Below are 14,572 nucleotides of genomic sequence, written 5' to 3' on the forward strand. Positions count from 1 at the left end.
GAAATTTTCCATATCTATTCCAATAATTATTGGATTTACATTGCACAGACAAGAAACCTAATATTTATTACATTTGTATCAATTATGTATTACATTTGTATCAATTATGGAATTCTGAAAATGTTAAATGGGCAACAGTGCTTCCTCTATTAAATGCCATGCTTGGAGGGCTGTTGTCAAGGTTGAGAATAAAGGCAGTATAAATTTAGGTCAGTTTCTGTTTGCTTAATGATCACATTTATGCGGAAAATGTAATCTAAGTTGTCTCGGTACCTAAAAGATATCATCAGTATTCATTAGGGAAATGCTCTCACTAAGTGTATAGGGCAGCCAGGAAGGAGGCAAAAGAGGATAAAGAGATATTTGGAAACGTAACTAACTTCACTATGAAGATGAAAAGTCTGGCAAAGAATGCTTTATTCATAAAGAGAAAGCAATACGTTTAAGGGCCACATTGACTTGTCCTCTGCTGGGTCTGACACCAACTCATACTGTGCCTCTCCTGAGGATTGTAGGGAAATGATTGATGTAAGCCCCAGCTATGGATAGTAGTGTATGATGTGAACAATTGGCTATATTTCAGTACTCAGTGTGGCTATTCTCATTGATCTAAGTGTGCCTGCTGTGCAAAGGAGCTTAAAAACAAGTCCCTTATCACCATTCCCCATGCCCCGCCCAGCAGCCAGATAACACTGCTACGCTCTGTCTGGATAGAAGTTCTGGGTCTGCGCCTGATATTATGTGATGAGTCCAGAATACAGGGTTGTCTAGTGTGCTCTGGAATTGAGGGAAATGATTGATTCTGCCCAGAGTGGGTTGGAGTGCAGAGGGAGAGACTTGAAAGATGGCACAGAGAGTGACATACTGGAGTTGGGTCTGGGCGGGGAGGGAGAAACAGCAGTTCGGGTGGAAGAAACCAAAAGCAAATACACAGAGGTGAGAACGTCTGTGCAGTGGGTCATTGGAGGAGCTCCTGCGTGGGAGTGACAAAGGTCCAAGTGTGAGCCCGGCCAAACTGTGAATCCCGGAGTGCCAAGATCAGGACTTTTACTCGATCTTATGGGCACGAGAGCCCCTGAAGATCCTTGGGCAGGGCTGGTTGGTATTTTATAAAGAAAATTTTAGTTCTAATTCACAGTGATAGGGATCCCATAGATTTATACATTAATATAACTTTGGAAAATTATTCAAATAGTAGGGATTCTTTATACACAGGGATTTTAACTGTAAAGGCCCTAAAAAATAACATGCTTTTGAATTTTCAAATGCCATGAAATTCATACAGGAACTCAGACTACACTAACGGAAGGGTCCCTAGAAGGGATTTTTTGAGGAAAACAAGTTAAGCTTGACACAAAATTCAAATACTAATGACTTTTAGAAAAATGTTTTCCTCTTACAAGAATGAGAATAGTAGTAAATATTCCCCCCACCTCTTGAAAGCACAAAGGGATTGAGACGGATAATTTATTAAATCCTTTCAGTCTTAACACTCCCTGATTCTAGGTAGTTGGAATCGTCCTCCTGGAGTTTTCTTTTCTTTTCTTTCCTTTTAGTATATGTGCTGCCGAAGCAAGCACCCTGGAGTTTTCTTAATTTGTACACTCTAAGGGGGAAAAAATGGGTTTGCTGAGGAAATGTAAGCTTTAAGCCACCACTATTTGGTTACCATAAATTTGAAGGTAATGAATTTTATGGTTTTATGATTATTGGGCTCATAAATACGCTTATATTAGGTCCCCTTTTCCCAATTGTGCTATACTTTGAAGAGATTTTTCTTGATCTCGAAGCAGGTTTCCCACTGTGCTATGGCTGGACAAAGGGCTAAATGCCAGACTAGGAGTCATCCATCCCCACAAGAAGCACAGTTTAGTGACAGAATGATGCCCCTGAGAATGGTAACAGGGATTGGCCCCTATCGCCTCCCCCCCAACCTGGGCCATACCCCTGCTGTCCCCTGGGCCTGTCCAAAGCCTGGAGCTCTGCCCTGGGGACCAGCTATTCTCCCCACAATGCTGGAGAAGCTCTCAAATTTCCACTCCAAATGGGGGACCTGCATACGTTTTATAAGCCAGAGTTTTTACTTAATTCAATGTGTACAGCACTTGGAGATTTCCATACAAATTAGCAAGGACAAAACGAGCCTGTGTGATGCCCTAGAGTTGAAGTACATCCGTTTGGACTTATTTAAAACCAATCCCAGAAACCCCTTTGTTTACAGTGTCCTCACAGGTAATCTTAGCCAAGGGGAGTTAATAGACTCCAGACCCCATGGAAAGCTGGTGTCTGAGAAGGAAAGCTGTTGTTCTCAATCTGGAAGAGTGGCCCTGTAACTTACCCACCCATCTGAGCTTAAGTTATTTTATATGTTCATTTTAGCATGTTAACCACCCCTCATTTTCTGTCAAGACTGATAAGCACATCTATGAAACGCTACCAGTGATCTTATTCCAGCAGAACACAGACCTACCGTCAATCAATAATCTTGGCTGTGACTACCCTTCATCCATCCAATACTTCACCATATTGTTTACAAGATTTCCTGTTACTCTCCAAAGTATTTTGATCAGGATCCCACTGATTGCAAGTACAAAGTAATCACTGAGGAAAATGATACCCAGGATTCACTAGGGAAAAGGCTACTTGATGTGGTCCTTTCTAAGGAAATAGTTTTTCCTGACCTCCATATATTTATCAAGAATCTGGCATCTTAGAGAGCAAAAAAATGAATATAGAAATACAGATGTATAAAATCCAAGATTTCGCTAGCCCTTAGAAGACATCCTTAGGGGGAGGAGACTCACAAGAATAAAGTGAGGAAAACACAGAGTTGATGCACAAACCCCAACATCCAACCTCGACCCCTCTTTGGTAGATGAGGAACTCTGTGGAGTTGTGTGCACTGTAGGGGTTCCCATGGTACACGATCTGCAAGAGAGATTTGGGGCCGTTGAGTTACCAGTGCAGGGTGGTAAGGACCCCTGCTCACAGGTTCTGCTTCTTCACCCCTTCCTGGGGCTCAGACCTCATTCTCCCATAAGCATGTCACCCTTTCATCCTTTCACACCTCCATTCAAGGACCCTCAGGAGGTCTTAATGCATAAAGCCTAAACAACATCCCCCTGGATGTTTAACACCTCTCCTTCTGCCTAACAGCTGGCTCTACCCGCCATAGGCAACCCGGCCATCCATATTCTGGTACCACCAACAGGCTTCTGACTCATCTCTACACATGCCATTCCTATCCCTGCCTAGAATGTTTTTTTTTGTTTTTTTGTTTTTTGTTTTTTGTTTTGCGGTACGCGGGCCTCTCACTGTTGTGGCCTCTCCCGTTGTGGAGCACAGGCTCTGGACGCGCAGGCTCAGTGGCCATGGCTCACGAGCCCAGCCGCTCCACGGCGTGTGGGATCCTCCCGGACCGGGGCACGAACCCGTGTCCCCTGCATCGGCAGGTGGACTCTCAACCACTGCGCCACCAGGGGAGCCCTGCCTAGAATGTTTTCTCCTTCACCCCTCCCTCTCCAACTCCTTCTCACCTTTCAAGATCCAAATCACACTGCACCTCCTTTATTAAGCCTGCTGTGACCGCTACAGTTCACCTTGATGTTTCTTATTTGTTGTATTTGATCAAGTACTGGTCCCATCACATAGTGTCCTCTAGTTGTGTAGGGTACAGTAACTTCCCTCTGGAACCTGTCTGGAAGCCAGCTCCTTGAAGGTGCTCTTTCCTACACTCTTACTCTGCCCATCTTAGAGGCCAGCTCAGAAGCTCCACAGGGGCTGATGGAGGGATTGGTGTGTGAGATAATGCATGTGTGCACAGACATGTCCTTTACCTGGCCCATGAAGTCTGTGAAGAAGAGCATGTTGGACAGGAAGGCAGTCCATCCAATGAGGTGGCTGATGCAAAGGCAGCGGTAGTGGGAAGGCATGCTCATCAGCACCCTCAGCAGTGACTTCATGGTCACTGTCCTCCGAGTCTGGAATAAAACACCAAACAGATGTGACACTCAGTGTAGACACACAGCCAGCTGTGGGAGCAAAGCATACAGCCATGTTACATATCTGTCAGTAGACTATCACACAAGGTCGCACTTCCTGGGCATGGTGCCAAGGTTTCCATTGAGTGTTCTCATAAGAGGTGTTCTGTTAAGTACGTGCAGATACTTAGTAGTTTCAGGTCAGGAACAGGGCTTTGGGGACATAAGGGTGAAGGGACTGGAAATAGAGCTTGCTTTGAGCCAAGACGTAAGACACATCTAGCTTCCTATCTTTGAACAACAGAACCACTGCTGAGGATGAAGCTCATAGATGTAAGCCAGCCCCTAGATGGTTATAATTCTTAGATTTCTTGACTCTTTTTTTTGTTTGTTTTTGGCTGCGTTGGGTCTTTGTTGCTGCGCGTGGGCTTTCTCTAGTTACGGAGAGAGGGGGCTATGCTTCATTGAGGTGCGCAGGCTTCTCATTGCAGTGGCTTCTCTTGTTGCTGAGCACAGGCTCTAGGCACACGGGCTTCAGTAGTTGTGGCATGCAGGCTCAGTAGTTGTGGCTCATGGGCTCTAGAGCACAGGCTCAGTAGTTGTGGTGCACGGGCTTAGTTGCTCTGTGGCATGTGGGATCTTCCCAGACCAGGGATAGAACCCATGTTCCCTGAATTGGCAGATGGATTCTTAACCACTGTACCACCTGGGAAGCCTCTTTCTTGACTCTTAAAACATAGTAGTCTGAATTCCAAGATGGCCTCTATGATCTCCATCCTCATGATTCTGTTGTTACATGGCAAAAGGATTTTGCAGATATAACTAAGGTTACTAATCAGTTGGCTTTGAGTTAATTAATAGGGAGATTACCTGCATGACCCTAATCAAGTCACATCAGCCCTTTAAAAAACATAGAGTTTTCTCTATGTTTCTCCCAGTTGGCTGGGAGCAGAAGGGGAAGCCAGAAAGTCTCAAAGCTCAAGAATTGCTGGCTTTGAAGGTGGAGGGGGCCACATGGAAAGGACCTGGGTGTGGCCTCTAGGAAATGAGAGTGATCCCTGGCCAACGTCAGTTAACAAGAAAACAAGGACATCTACAACCACAAGAAGCTGGATTCCACCTGCATGAGCTCGAAGCTGATTCTTCCCCATTGTAGCCTCCAGATGAGAAGGCAGCTTCACCAACACCTTGATTTCAGCCTTTTGAGACCCTGAGCAGAGAATGCAGCTTAGCCCACCCAGACTTCTGACCTACAGAACTGTGAGATAATAAATGGGTATGGTTTTAAGCTGCTAAATTTGTGGTAGTTTGTTATGTAGCAATAGAAAACTACCACATAAAGCCAATCAGCTCCCTACTCTGGGCCAGGTACCTCCTCCTAGTTTATTTCTCTGGATCCTGCCATCAGCCAACAGGTGTAGACGAGCCCTATGTCAAGTCAGAAGTGAGAACATTGTAGAACACACACACACACACACACAATGACTACATATGCCCACAATTCTTTAATCTAGACTTAAATTATGTTAAAACCAGAGGCTATAATTTATTGGTATCAGTAGCCTTGAGAGAATGAAAAATTTTGAACTGTTGACACAACTGTTTTGAAATACAAAAAAAGGAAAGAGCCTTTAATAGCTTGTCACATGAGAAAAGAAAGAAACCTCAGGAATATTAAGCAATCACCTGCCCTGAAGACACTGAGACAATAAACATTAACCATGATGGGGTAATGGGTCTTTCTTGTCAGATTTTTATTTATTCGGAGTCTTGACATAATGATATTGGGTCCTGGCTAGTTTACTTATAAGACAGTCTCCTGAGATTTTCTCTTTTAACTATAATAGCAAATTGTTTTATAGCTCTTAACCTTATATGATAATGCTTTTTATTCTTTGATGCAGAAAATTATATTTACTCATTGTAGGTTTGTTGTACAAGTTGATTTTTTTAAGTCATCAGTTTTGTAGTATTTATGACTATGCCTCAACTGATTTTTTTATACTTAATCAGTATTAAAGAGTATAGACATTACCTTGGAGTTAGGAAAAATAAACATTTTCTGCATGTAGAATATGGTATTTGTCAAAATAAAGGGTGACCATAACAGAAATCCATTGAAGAACTATTACTTTTTTCCTTGACCACAGGAAGAAGCAATTAAAGGTATAGACTGGGAAACAACAGCCTAATTTTCATGCCTCAGACTAAGTGATTTATCTTCACTTTCTTTCCTTTCTTTCCAAAAATTCAAAATTTTAAAAAGTGAATCTGACCAGCAAGTATTCAGTCTCATTCCAAACATTAATTTATGCTTCTGCCTTATACATAATTTTCAGCCTGCTTTTTGTTAACCTAATTTTTTTTCTTCCAAAAAATAAATATGAGCTTCAAAATTGTGCCTAGTCTCTCTGTAAAAGCTGTGAATGTAAATACTTAAAGTCCCTTTGGGTATTTTAACTCAGAATGAAAATTCAGCTGGCATCTTATTCACTGACGTGTCAATTCCCTTTGTGAAGCCCTTGCAATGATTCTGAGCCGTTGGGAACTGTTTTACTGCATACGTTATGCACCTTTGTCAACTGGACATTGGGTGGTGATGGATTTATAAGTGAAAAATGCACAGAGCCATCAGGGGGAGAGAGAACTGTACAAAAGTGCCACCAGAAGGAGACTAAATATTGAAGGGAGTAACTGATGGCATGGAGGAACTAGAGATGGATTTTATGGTAGCCAGTTTGAACAATAAGTGAAATAATTCAGGCCTCTTGCCATTAAAAAAAATCCCAGTTCTCAAATTGCACAGCCACCCTCGTTTTGGAAAGTAATGACTTTGACAAACAAGATGGCCAGGGCCTTGGCCCTGACACCTCGGAGACACCCACTGCTCAGCTGGAAGCTCCCAAGATGCACTTTTGGAATAGAGGTGTCAGATGCTTGGCTTTGAGCCTAAGATATGTTTCTCTTTTTTTTTTCTTATGTTGTTTTGCTTTTATTTTTTAAGTCACATAATAGAACCATTCAGAGCCTACAGTGTTGTGCGTGTGGCACATACTAATACAAGTTAATTACATTTGATGCATTTCTTTTCTTAATGGTGTGGAGGGTTTTAGGCCTTTCAAAAGACTTCTCACTTGATTACATTTGATCATCACAACAGCCTCGGGGTAGAATAAGACAGCCTCTGCTGGGTGACCCTTTGAGAGCAAGTCATAATCTATCAATAGGGCAAAGAGGCAGGCATAATCTATAATAGCTACTTACCTTTAGTAAACCCTGCCTTGTTTTGTTCCTTAAACCCTGACATTATTTTTCTTTATTTTCAAAGTAATACTTGTCTATTATAGAAATGTTGAATATACTGAAGAGTTTAGAAAAGAAAATGAAAACCACCTGTTAGCCCATCACCCAGAGATAATAACTTCAAATAACATTTTGGGTATATATCTTTTCTATTATTTCTCTGTATCTGCGTAGCTTTTCCCACAATGGAGATCATTTTGTATATGTATGTGTGTTTTATCTGATATATTATTTCTTAAATAAATCTTCAAAAACACACAGATCTTTTAATGATCGAATGGGTTCCATTGTATGGCTCTTCCATGATTCCCGTGCTGCCTTGCAGAACTGCACAGCAAGGGGGCTCCACCCTAACTGAGATCAGCAGGGAGTGTGAGTGTTCTCCCCCAGGTAGCCTGGGGCTGCAAAGGTTTAAGCAGGTCTCCAGAAACCTATATTCTCATATTTTCTCTATTTACTGTGTGGTCAAGATAAAATGAAGGCTTCATCCCAATAACCTCTTAGTTCCTCCAGTTCCCTTCCCAGGAATGCTGTTATTTGGAATACAAATTTGTAATCCTAATCTAAGAAGTGAAGATACTTCTTGTGTCCTGAGGATGATTCAAGGCTTCTCTTATGGCCTTACATTTTTCAACTGGCTTCATTTTCCCTGGTTTGATGATCTGAAAAGAGTAACAGGAGGACTAGAAGAAAATGCACACATTTTTCTATTAGGTTTTAATTCCAAGGGATAATAGCTATTGGGGATTTGAGGATTCACAAGACTTCTCGCATCAAATAAGCAAACAAAACAAAGACAAAGAATAATTTTTAAAAATCTGAACAAAAGGCAAGAACAAGAATATTTTTCCTAAAGTAATAAAAAAGAATTTGCATCTTTACCTGTTCAGCAGGATTTTTGTTTTTTTCTCCCTGCAGCGCCAGCTCTGGGTTTACATAACCATTTTTAACTTTCTCAATAGACCCATACTCATACATTCTGTCTGATGACAATGCAAGGTCCTGAGGGGCTTGCTGTGGGGGAATGTCCTTGGCAACATCTCTAAGTGGGGCTTCAGGGATACTGCACAGATGGATAATAAAACACAAAGTGAGCACCAACGAGGAGAAGAAGAACATGACCTGGAATTCTGTGCCCAGCAGTCTTCCCAGTTCCAGGTGGGCCCAGTCGATGGCACCCAAAAGGTAACCCAGGGCACCTCCCAAACCTGCAAAGCAAGCAAGAAAGAGCTGTATTAGCATTATTTAGAAGCATCTTCTCTTTCCATTTTCTTCAGTGGGAAAGCTCCCTGAGGACAGCGTAGGCGGCCTGGTTATGATGCGAGAAGCTAAGACACCTTGGCCAGGAAGCATGGGTTCAAGGCCTGGCTGTAGCATGCACTTGCTGTCACCTTGGACTTCCTCACTTGTCATATGTGGATGATAATAAAAAAGCAACCTACTGGTAGGGTCACGACTGGAAAATGGACTAGTGCCAGACACATAGTAAGCGCTTAGTAAATATTACCACCATCTGAAGTCCTCCAGCTTTCTAAACTGCACTCTCAACACTGCTTAAGAACTAAAATTCCTGGTCCTAAAGGGCTCCAAAGAAAACCAGTTTCTGACTGCAATAAAATATAATTATGTATTGTTGTTGATCTATTAATAAGCTTCTTAGGGTGACACAAGTTTGCAGAGACCTAACAGCCTTAGAAGCTGTCTTCTTTCATCTATGAAAAGCTTAAGTGTGGGAGGAGGGATAAATTAGGAGTTTGGGATTAACAGATACACACTACTGTATATAAAATAGATAACAAAGACCTACTGTACAGCACAGGGAACTATATTCAATATCTTGCAATAACTGATAATGAAAAAGAATCTGAAAAATTATATATACACATATGTATAACTGAATCACTTTGCTGTGCACCTGAAACATTGTAAATCAACTATACTTCAGTAAAATAAAATAAAAAACAAAAAAAAGCTAAAGGTATTTGTTCCCAGTTGATAGCCTCAGAAAAAATAAAAACAAAAGCTTAAATATGAATTTTTAAAATCTTATCCTCTCACAGGACCTGGACCTGAAGTCTTTCTGGTGCTTTCTTTACCTGCTTACACTTAAAGACAGTGTGACCTGAGGGAGGAAGGACTTCTCAAAATCGATCCTGCCATTATGGTCTAATATTTGAAATTCTACCATTAGTGATTCATTCTTTTGGGTTCCTGTTTTAAAAAGCAAGTGCTCCTGGTAGGGACAAGACACTGCATGTCTCAGCGCCAAAATACTAAGTGCTCCTCAGATGGTCCTTCTGGCAGCAGGCACCTGTGACATCTGAGAACACCGGGCTGCAGCGGGGGTGTACCATGGGGTGGGAGGTTGTCCAGGGAAGTAAGCAGATGAATGCCAAACACAGCTTCTACCTACATCACAAGCTTTCGTAGGGCTGGTCCTCTGGCAAATACCTTTACATATCAACCTCCCATCATGCCTTACCAAAGACAAATATCTACCTAGTCAGATCAGCTTTCTGTTTGTTTGTTTTTATTTTTCTTGTGTGAATGAAGGCTCTATTTTATTTCCCAGATAAAGACAACATCCCCACAAATCAGAGAATCAAGGAAGAAAACAGAGCTAAGGAATTCTCTATCTCTAACCCTAAACATGTAAACTTACATAAACTCTGACCCCAGGAACACAGATCTGAACGTCAAATAATATGAAGCCTAATTTACCCAGAATGGTGGAAGAATGGATGATTCTGGTGACTTCACATCCTGTCTAGTTGCAATTTATCATAGAGGATATTTACAGATAAACAACAGTTTAACCATTGAATTCCAAAAAGACGGCATCATTATCATGCCCTGAGTGACAAAGCATTTTAAGGTGGAATTATGGGAAATGGTGGCCAATGGGGTGCAATGAAAAACATGTTCTCTGCCAGCAAGGCCTAGTGATGGGTGATGTGCATATATATAAACAGATCAGTGGCACATACAGTGACCCGTTTGGACGGTGGGCACCCTGTAGCCTCCGAGAATGGAAGGCCCTTGAGGGGGTCACACTGTTGCTGATTCAGAGGGCAGCTCTGAGACATATGGTGCGTCTGGATCGCCATTAGATGATGATGCTCTTTATTCAATCACGGAGATGCCGTGGATGTCAGAGGTCGTGTGCTGAGTCAAGCACTCAACCGAAAAGAATGTACTAAAAGCCCAGCACTATTTGAGGGTCTATCTAAACCAGGGTTTCTCAATCTCAGCACGACTGACATTTGGGGTTGGATAATTCTTTCTTGGAGGCTGTTCTGTGCATTGTAGGATATTTCGCAACATGTCTGGCCTCTCCCACTAGATGCCAGTACAACTTCTCCACTGGTTTTGACGACCACAAATGTCTACTGACATTGCCCAATGTCCCTCATGGGGCTAAATGGGCCCCAGCTGAGAACCCCTGATCTTTTTTTTTTTTTGCGGTACGCAGGCCTCTCACTGCTGTGGCCCCTCCCGTTGCGGAGCACAGGCTACGGACGCACAGGCTCAGCGGCTGGGCCCGTGAGCCATGTGGGATCTTCCCGGACCGGGCCACGAACCCGTGTCCCCTGCATCAGCAGGCGGACTCTCAACCAGTGTGCCACCAGGGAAGCCCAGAACCCCTGATCTTAATTAACCCTATGAAAAGCTTACACATTCTGTTTTCAAAACTATCATTTGTAACTAGATCAGTGGTTGTCATACTGCCATTAAGTTCTCCTATCACATATGCCTCTTTCCCTCAAACTTATTGTTCCACTGAGCAGAGAAAACATAGAACAGAAGACCCCTGCCCATTTGAAAGAACTGTTGTGTGAAATAAATCCTCCACTGTGCAACAGAATGGTGGCTTTATTTTATGAATACAAATATGTGGATATAAACATAATGGATTTATATTAAATATTGACTCAAACACTTGAGTCCTACAATTGAAGGGTTTCCTAGTCTAGTTTTGCATCCACTAGTGTTGTGTACTTCAATAAATATTTATTGAGTACTAAATATATATATAAAAACGCTACTAACTTCTGAGGTATAAACATAAATAAGCCACAGCAGCCCAATCGCCTCCTCCTCAGAAGATAGTTACAGGCAGAAGAAGCAGATAAGTAAACAGCTGCTTTAAAAAAAACTGTAATAAATGATGTGAGAACTGTGGGCTGGGTACTCAAACGGTAGAGAGGCGCTCTGAAGAGTTTATTTGTTATTACAGAATTCCTCTTAATTAGCAGTGAAGCTCATAAGAGTTCAATATATCAAGGAATCCAAAGATTTTAGAGGTGGAAGGATGGGTGTAGTTCGTCTAGTTGAATTAGATAAGAAAACCGCAGGCTACAGTGGGTAGGTGACAGGAGACCACATAGAAGGAAGGGTTTGTAATTATGCTGATTTCAATTCTCACCTGTGTGTTTTCTAATCATGTGACCTTGGGCACTTCTCTGAGGACAGTGATGCCTCCTTGTATGAGTCTTGTGAGGGTTAACATGATAATACATGTAAAGCACCAGCACATATAGTGCCAGAACGAGGTCCCAAACCAAGTGCCCTGTTGACTTCCTACAGAACCCTAATCCCAAGGCCTCACCCAGAAGCAGGAGAAGCTGACTGCTGCACAGAGGGTGACGATCTGCCTGGAGCTGGCCGAAAGGACCTTGTCATTCTAGGCCCAGTGACTAGAATCGGGGGCTCATGCTGAGGGCTGAGGCCTGGGCTAACCACTGACCTAGTGTGGCCTGTAGCAAGTATGGTGGAAAAAATATGTATCTCAAACATGGAAAGAGAACTGTTTAAGAGCCTGATCTTTAAAAATATCATTATAAAGCAACACTTCTGAGACTTCAATGTGCACATGAATCACACAGATGTTTTGTTAAAGTACAGGTTGTCTTAGTCCATTCGGGCTGCTGTAACAAATATACCATAAACTTGGTGGCTTATGAACACCAGACGTGTCTTTCTCACAGTTCTGGAGGCTGGGAAGTCCAAGATCAAGGTGCCAGAAGATTTGGTGTCTGGTGAGGACCCACTTCCTCACTGACAGCCATCTGCTCAGTGTAATCTCACTTGGCAGACGTGGCAAGGGAACGTTCTTGGGCCACTTTTATGAGGGCGCTAATTCCGTTCACGAGCCTTCATGACCAAATCACCTTCTAAAGGCCCCATCTCCTGAGAGCATCACATTAGGCATGAGGTTTTCAACACATGGATTCTGGGGGACACAAACACTCAATCTATAGCACAGGTTCTGATTTTAAACATGTAGGTATAGGCTGAGGCTCTGCATTCCTTTCACGCTCCCCAGTGATACCACGGCTGCTAGTCCAAATAGCACTTTCTGAGTACTCAGGTGATAGAGCAGTTTGCAAGCAACCTGCTCCACCCTCACCTGATATTCTTGGGAATGAGACTTTATTGTCATAGGATATTTGACCAACAAGCCACAATTGATAAAGCACAATGATGTGCAGTCCTGTAAAACTAAGGATATTTGCAGATATTAATAGGTTTCTATGATTTGTAACCATGCTTTTGTAACCCGGTAGAACTATCACAGAGGAGTTATAGTTATATTGCCTTTAGAAGGTTAATCAGATTTGTATCTAACCTAGTATTTTTTTCTTTTGCTAAACACACACACACACACATATACATTTATCCTGCAAGAACTTGGGGAAACTGTTATTTATGTCTTCCCTGTCGGTTCCCTCACTAATCAGTTAAGTAAAACATGCTACAAGTATCTGAAAGTATTCCAATCCTCTCTTCTCTCGAGGAAGGGGGGAAAAATAAGCAAAATGATTTTGTTTGTCCCAAAGCTACTGTGAGACTTAACTAAAAGTTAGAACATGCCTTGAAGGAATAGTAGGCCATTGGGGATATTATTTGACTAGGCACCATATTAAAACTCTGTATGGAAACATTTACCTTTATCTATTCACACCTTCAGGTATGATGAGGGCCAGCAGAGGGCTGTAGGAACTTACTGAATGCTTTACTTTTTACTTCCTCTGCTTAAACTAAGAATTTTATCTTCAAAATCGTCTCCTAAACAAAGCCTAGTCGTCGCAGCTGCAACAGAGGTTAGCATCGACTCCCACGTTTACATCCAGGTTACATTTATCTCTGCTGCCAACACCAGCCTCCCTGGGGCTCCTGGAGTCAATCTCCAGTCTACTGGCCAAATCATAAGCTGGAGCATCCAGCTGCCACATTAGATAGCCAGTCTTTATGAGGAAGGGTCCACAAGTGGTCCAGCCTTCTTTATAAAGAAGGCTCCTCCTTCACAGAGCCAGGCCGTGATGTCAAACTCACACCAGAGCCAACCCCATGAGAGTGAATGGCTCGGCAGACAGATATTGTATTTCATAACTAATGATACAGGTTGAACAATGGATCCTCCTGGAAGAAGTCCAAGCGTATAGAAATATGTATTATTTTTTCTTTTGTTCACAACTCTAATAGGTAAAATAGGAAACTGGGAGAGTTTCAGGACCAAGGAATCTAGAGAGTCTGTCTGAGTCAAACGCGGCACATACCACGTGCCTAAAACTGCTTCCCTGCTTCAGGCGTGTGACTGAACAACCTCCACGCTGATGTAGAAAGAGCTCAAGGTGAGAGAGCTGCAGTGTGCTGCCAGCTTCCATACCTCAACAAGGTGACAGACGAAAGACCTCCACATTCCCAGCAGGCTCATGAGAGAGTCGTTCTGATTCTTTTCTACATGCTCAGAAAATAGCAATGAAAGCGTCAGACTAGGTTCCTACCTACACCAAACACATACACACTAAATCCCAGAGAGCTAACACAAGTACCAGTTACTAGGTGTGTATGAGTGTGTGTGTGAGAGAGAGAAAGAGAGACCTTGACCCCATTTGTTTATCAACAGAAACTGACGGAGCACTACTCTCACCAAGAACTGTGCTGGGCACTGGAGATACAGCAATGAACAACACAGACATGACCTGCCCTCCTGGAGGCTGAGTGTACAAGGAAAATCAATCAAAAAGGGAGAAGACACAAGCCGACCTGACACTCCTTTAGATTTACAAGGCAACTCATCTCGTAAGAGATGTGAGATAATATATTTAAAGTACTGACAATGGTTTCCGTCCACCCACAACTACCCCGGTATCTCCCTGGGCCCTTCCTTCACATTCAAGCTAAGCCAGGATGCCTCATTGCCTGGGGGAAGGACATGAAAGTAGAAAGCAGAGAAACAAGAATGTGTCTCCTTGCTTCTGAGTTTCAAAGGCCCTTAGGCTCCA

The 14,572-nt window shown here is 42.6% G+C and overlaps 1 protein-coding gene across 2 annotated transcripts in view; it reads right to left on the reverse strand.

Moving 5' to 3' along the window:
- Positions 1 to 14,572, reverse strand: part of SLC45A2 (solute carrier family 45 member 2) — a 33,020-nt gene that overhangs the window by 5,158 nt on the left and 13,290 nt on the right. Inside the window, exons 3-5 of one of the 2 annotated variants that reach the window (XM_081232394.1) lie at positions 8,406 to 8,491; positions 3,837 to 3,980; positions 2,805 to 2,928 (exon numbers count right to left, since the gene is read on the reverse strand). In XM_081232394.1, the coding sequence (XP_081088520.1) occupies positions 2,805 to 2,928; positions 3,837 to 3,980; positions 8,406 to 8,491 (354 nt within the window). Of the gene's footprint in view, positions 1 to 2,804; positions 2,929 to 3,836; positions 3,981 to 8,165; positions 8,492 to 14,572 lie in introns of both variants that reach the window. The other variant, XM_081232393.1, reaches the window with a different exon arrangement.

The sequence above is a fragment of the Mesoplodon bidens genome (assembly GCF_964165515.1).
Source record: "Mesoplodon bidens genome assembly, chromosome: 4".
NCBI lineage: Eukaryota > Metazoa > Chordata > Mammalia > Artiodactyla > Ziphiidae > Mesoplodon > Mesoplodon bidens.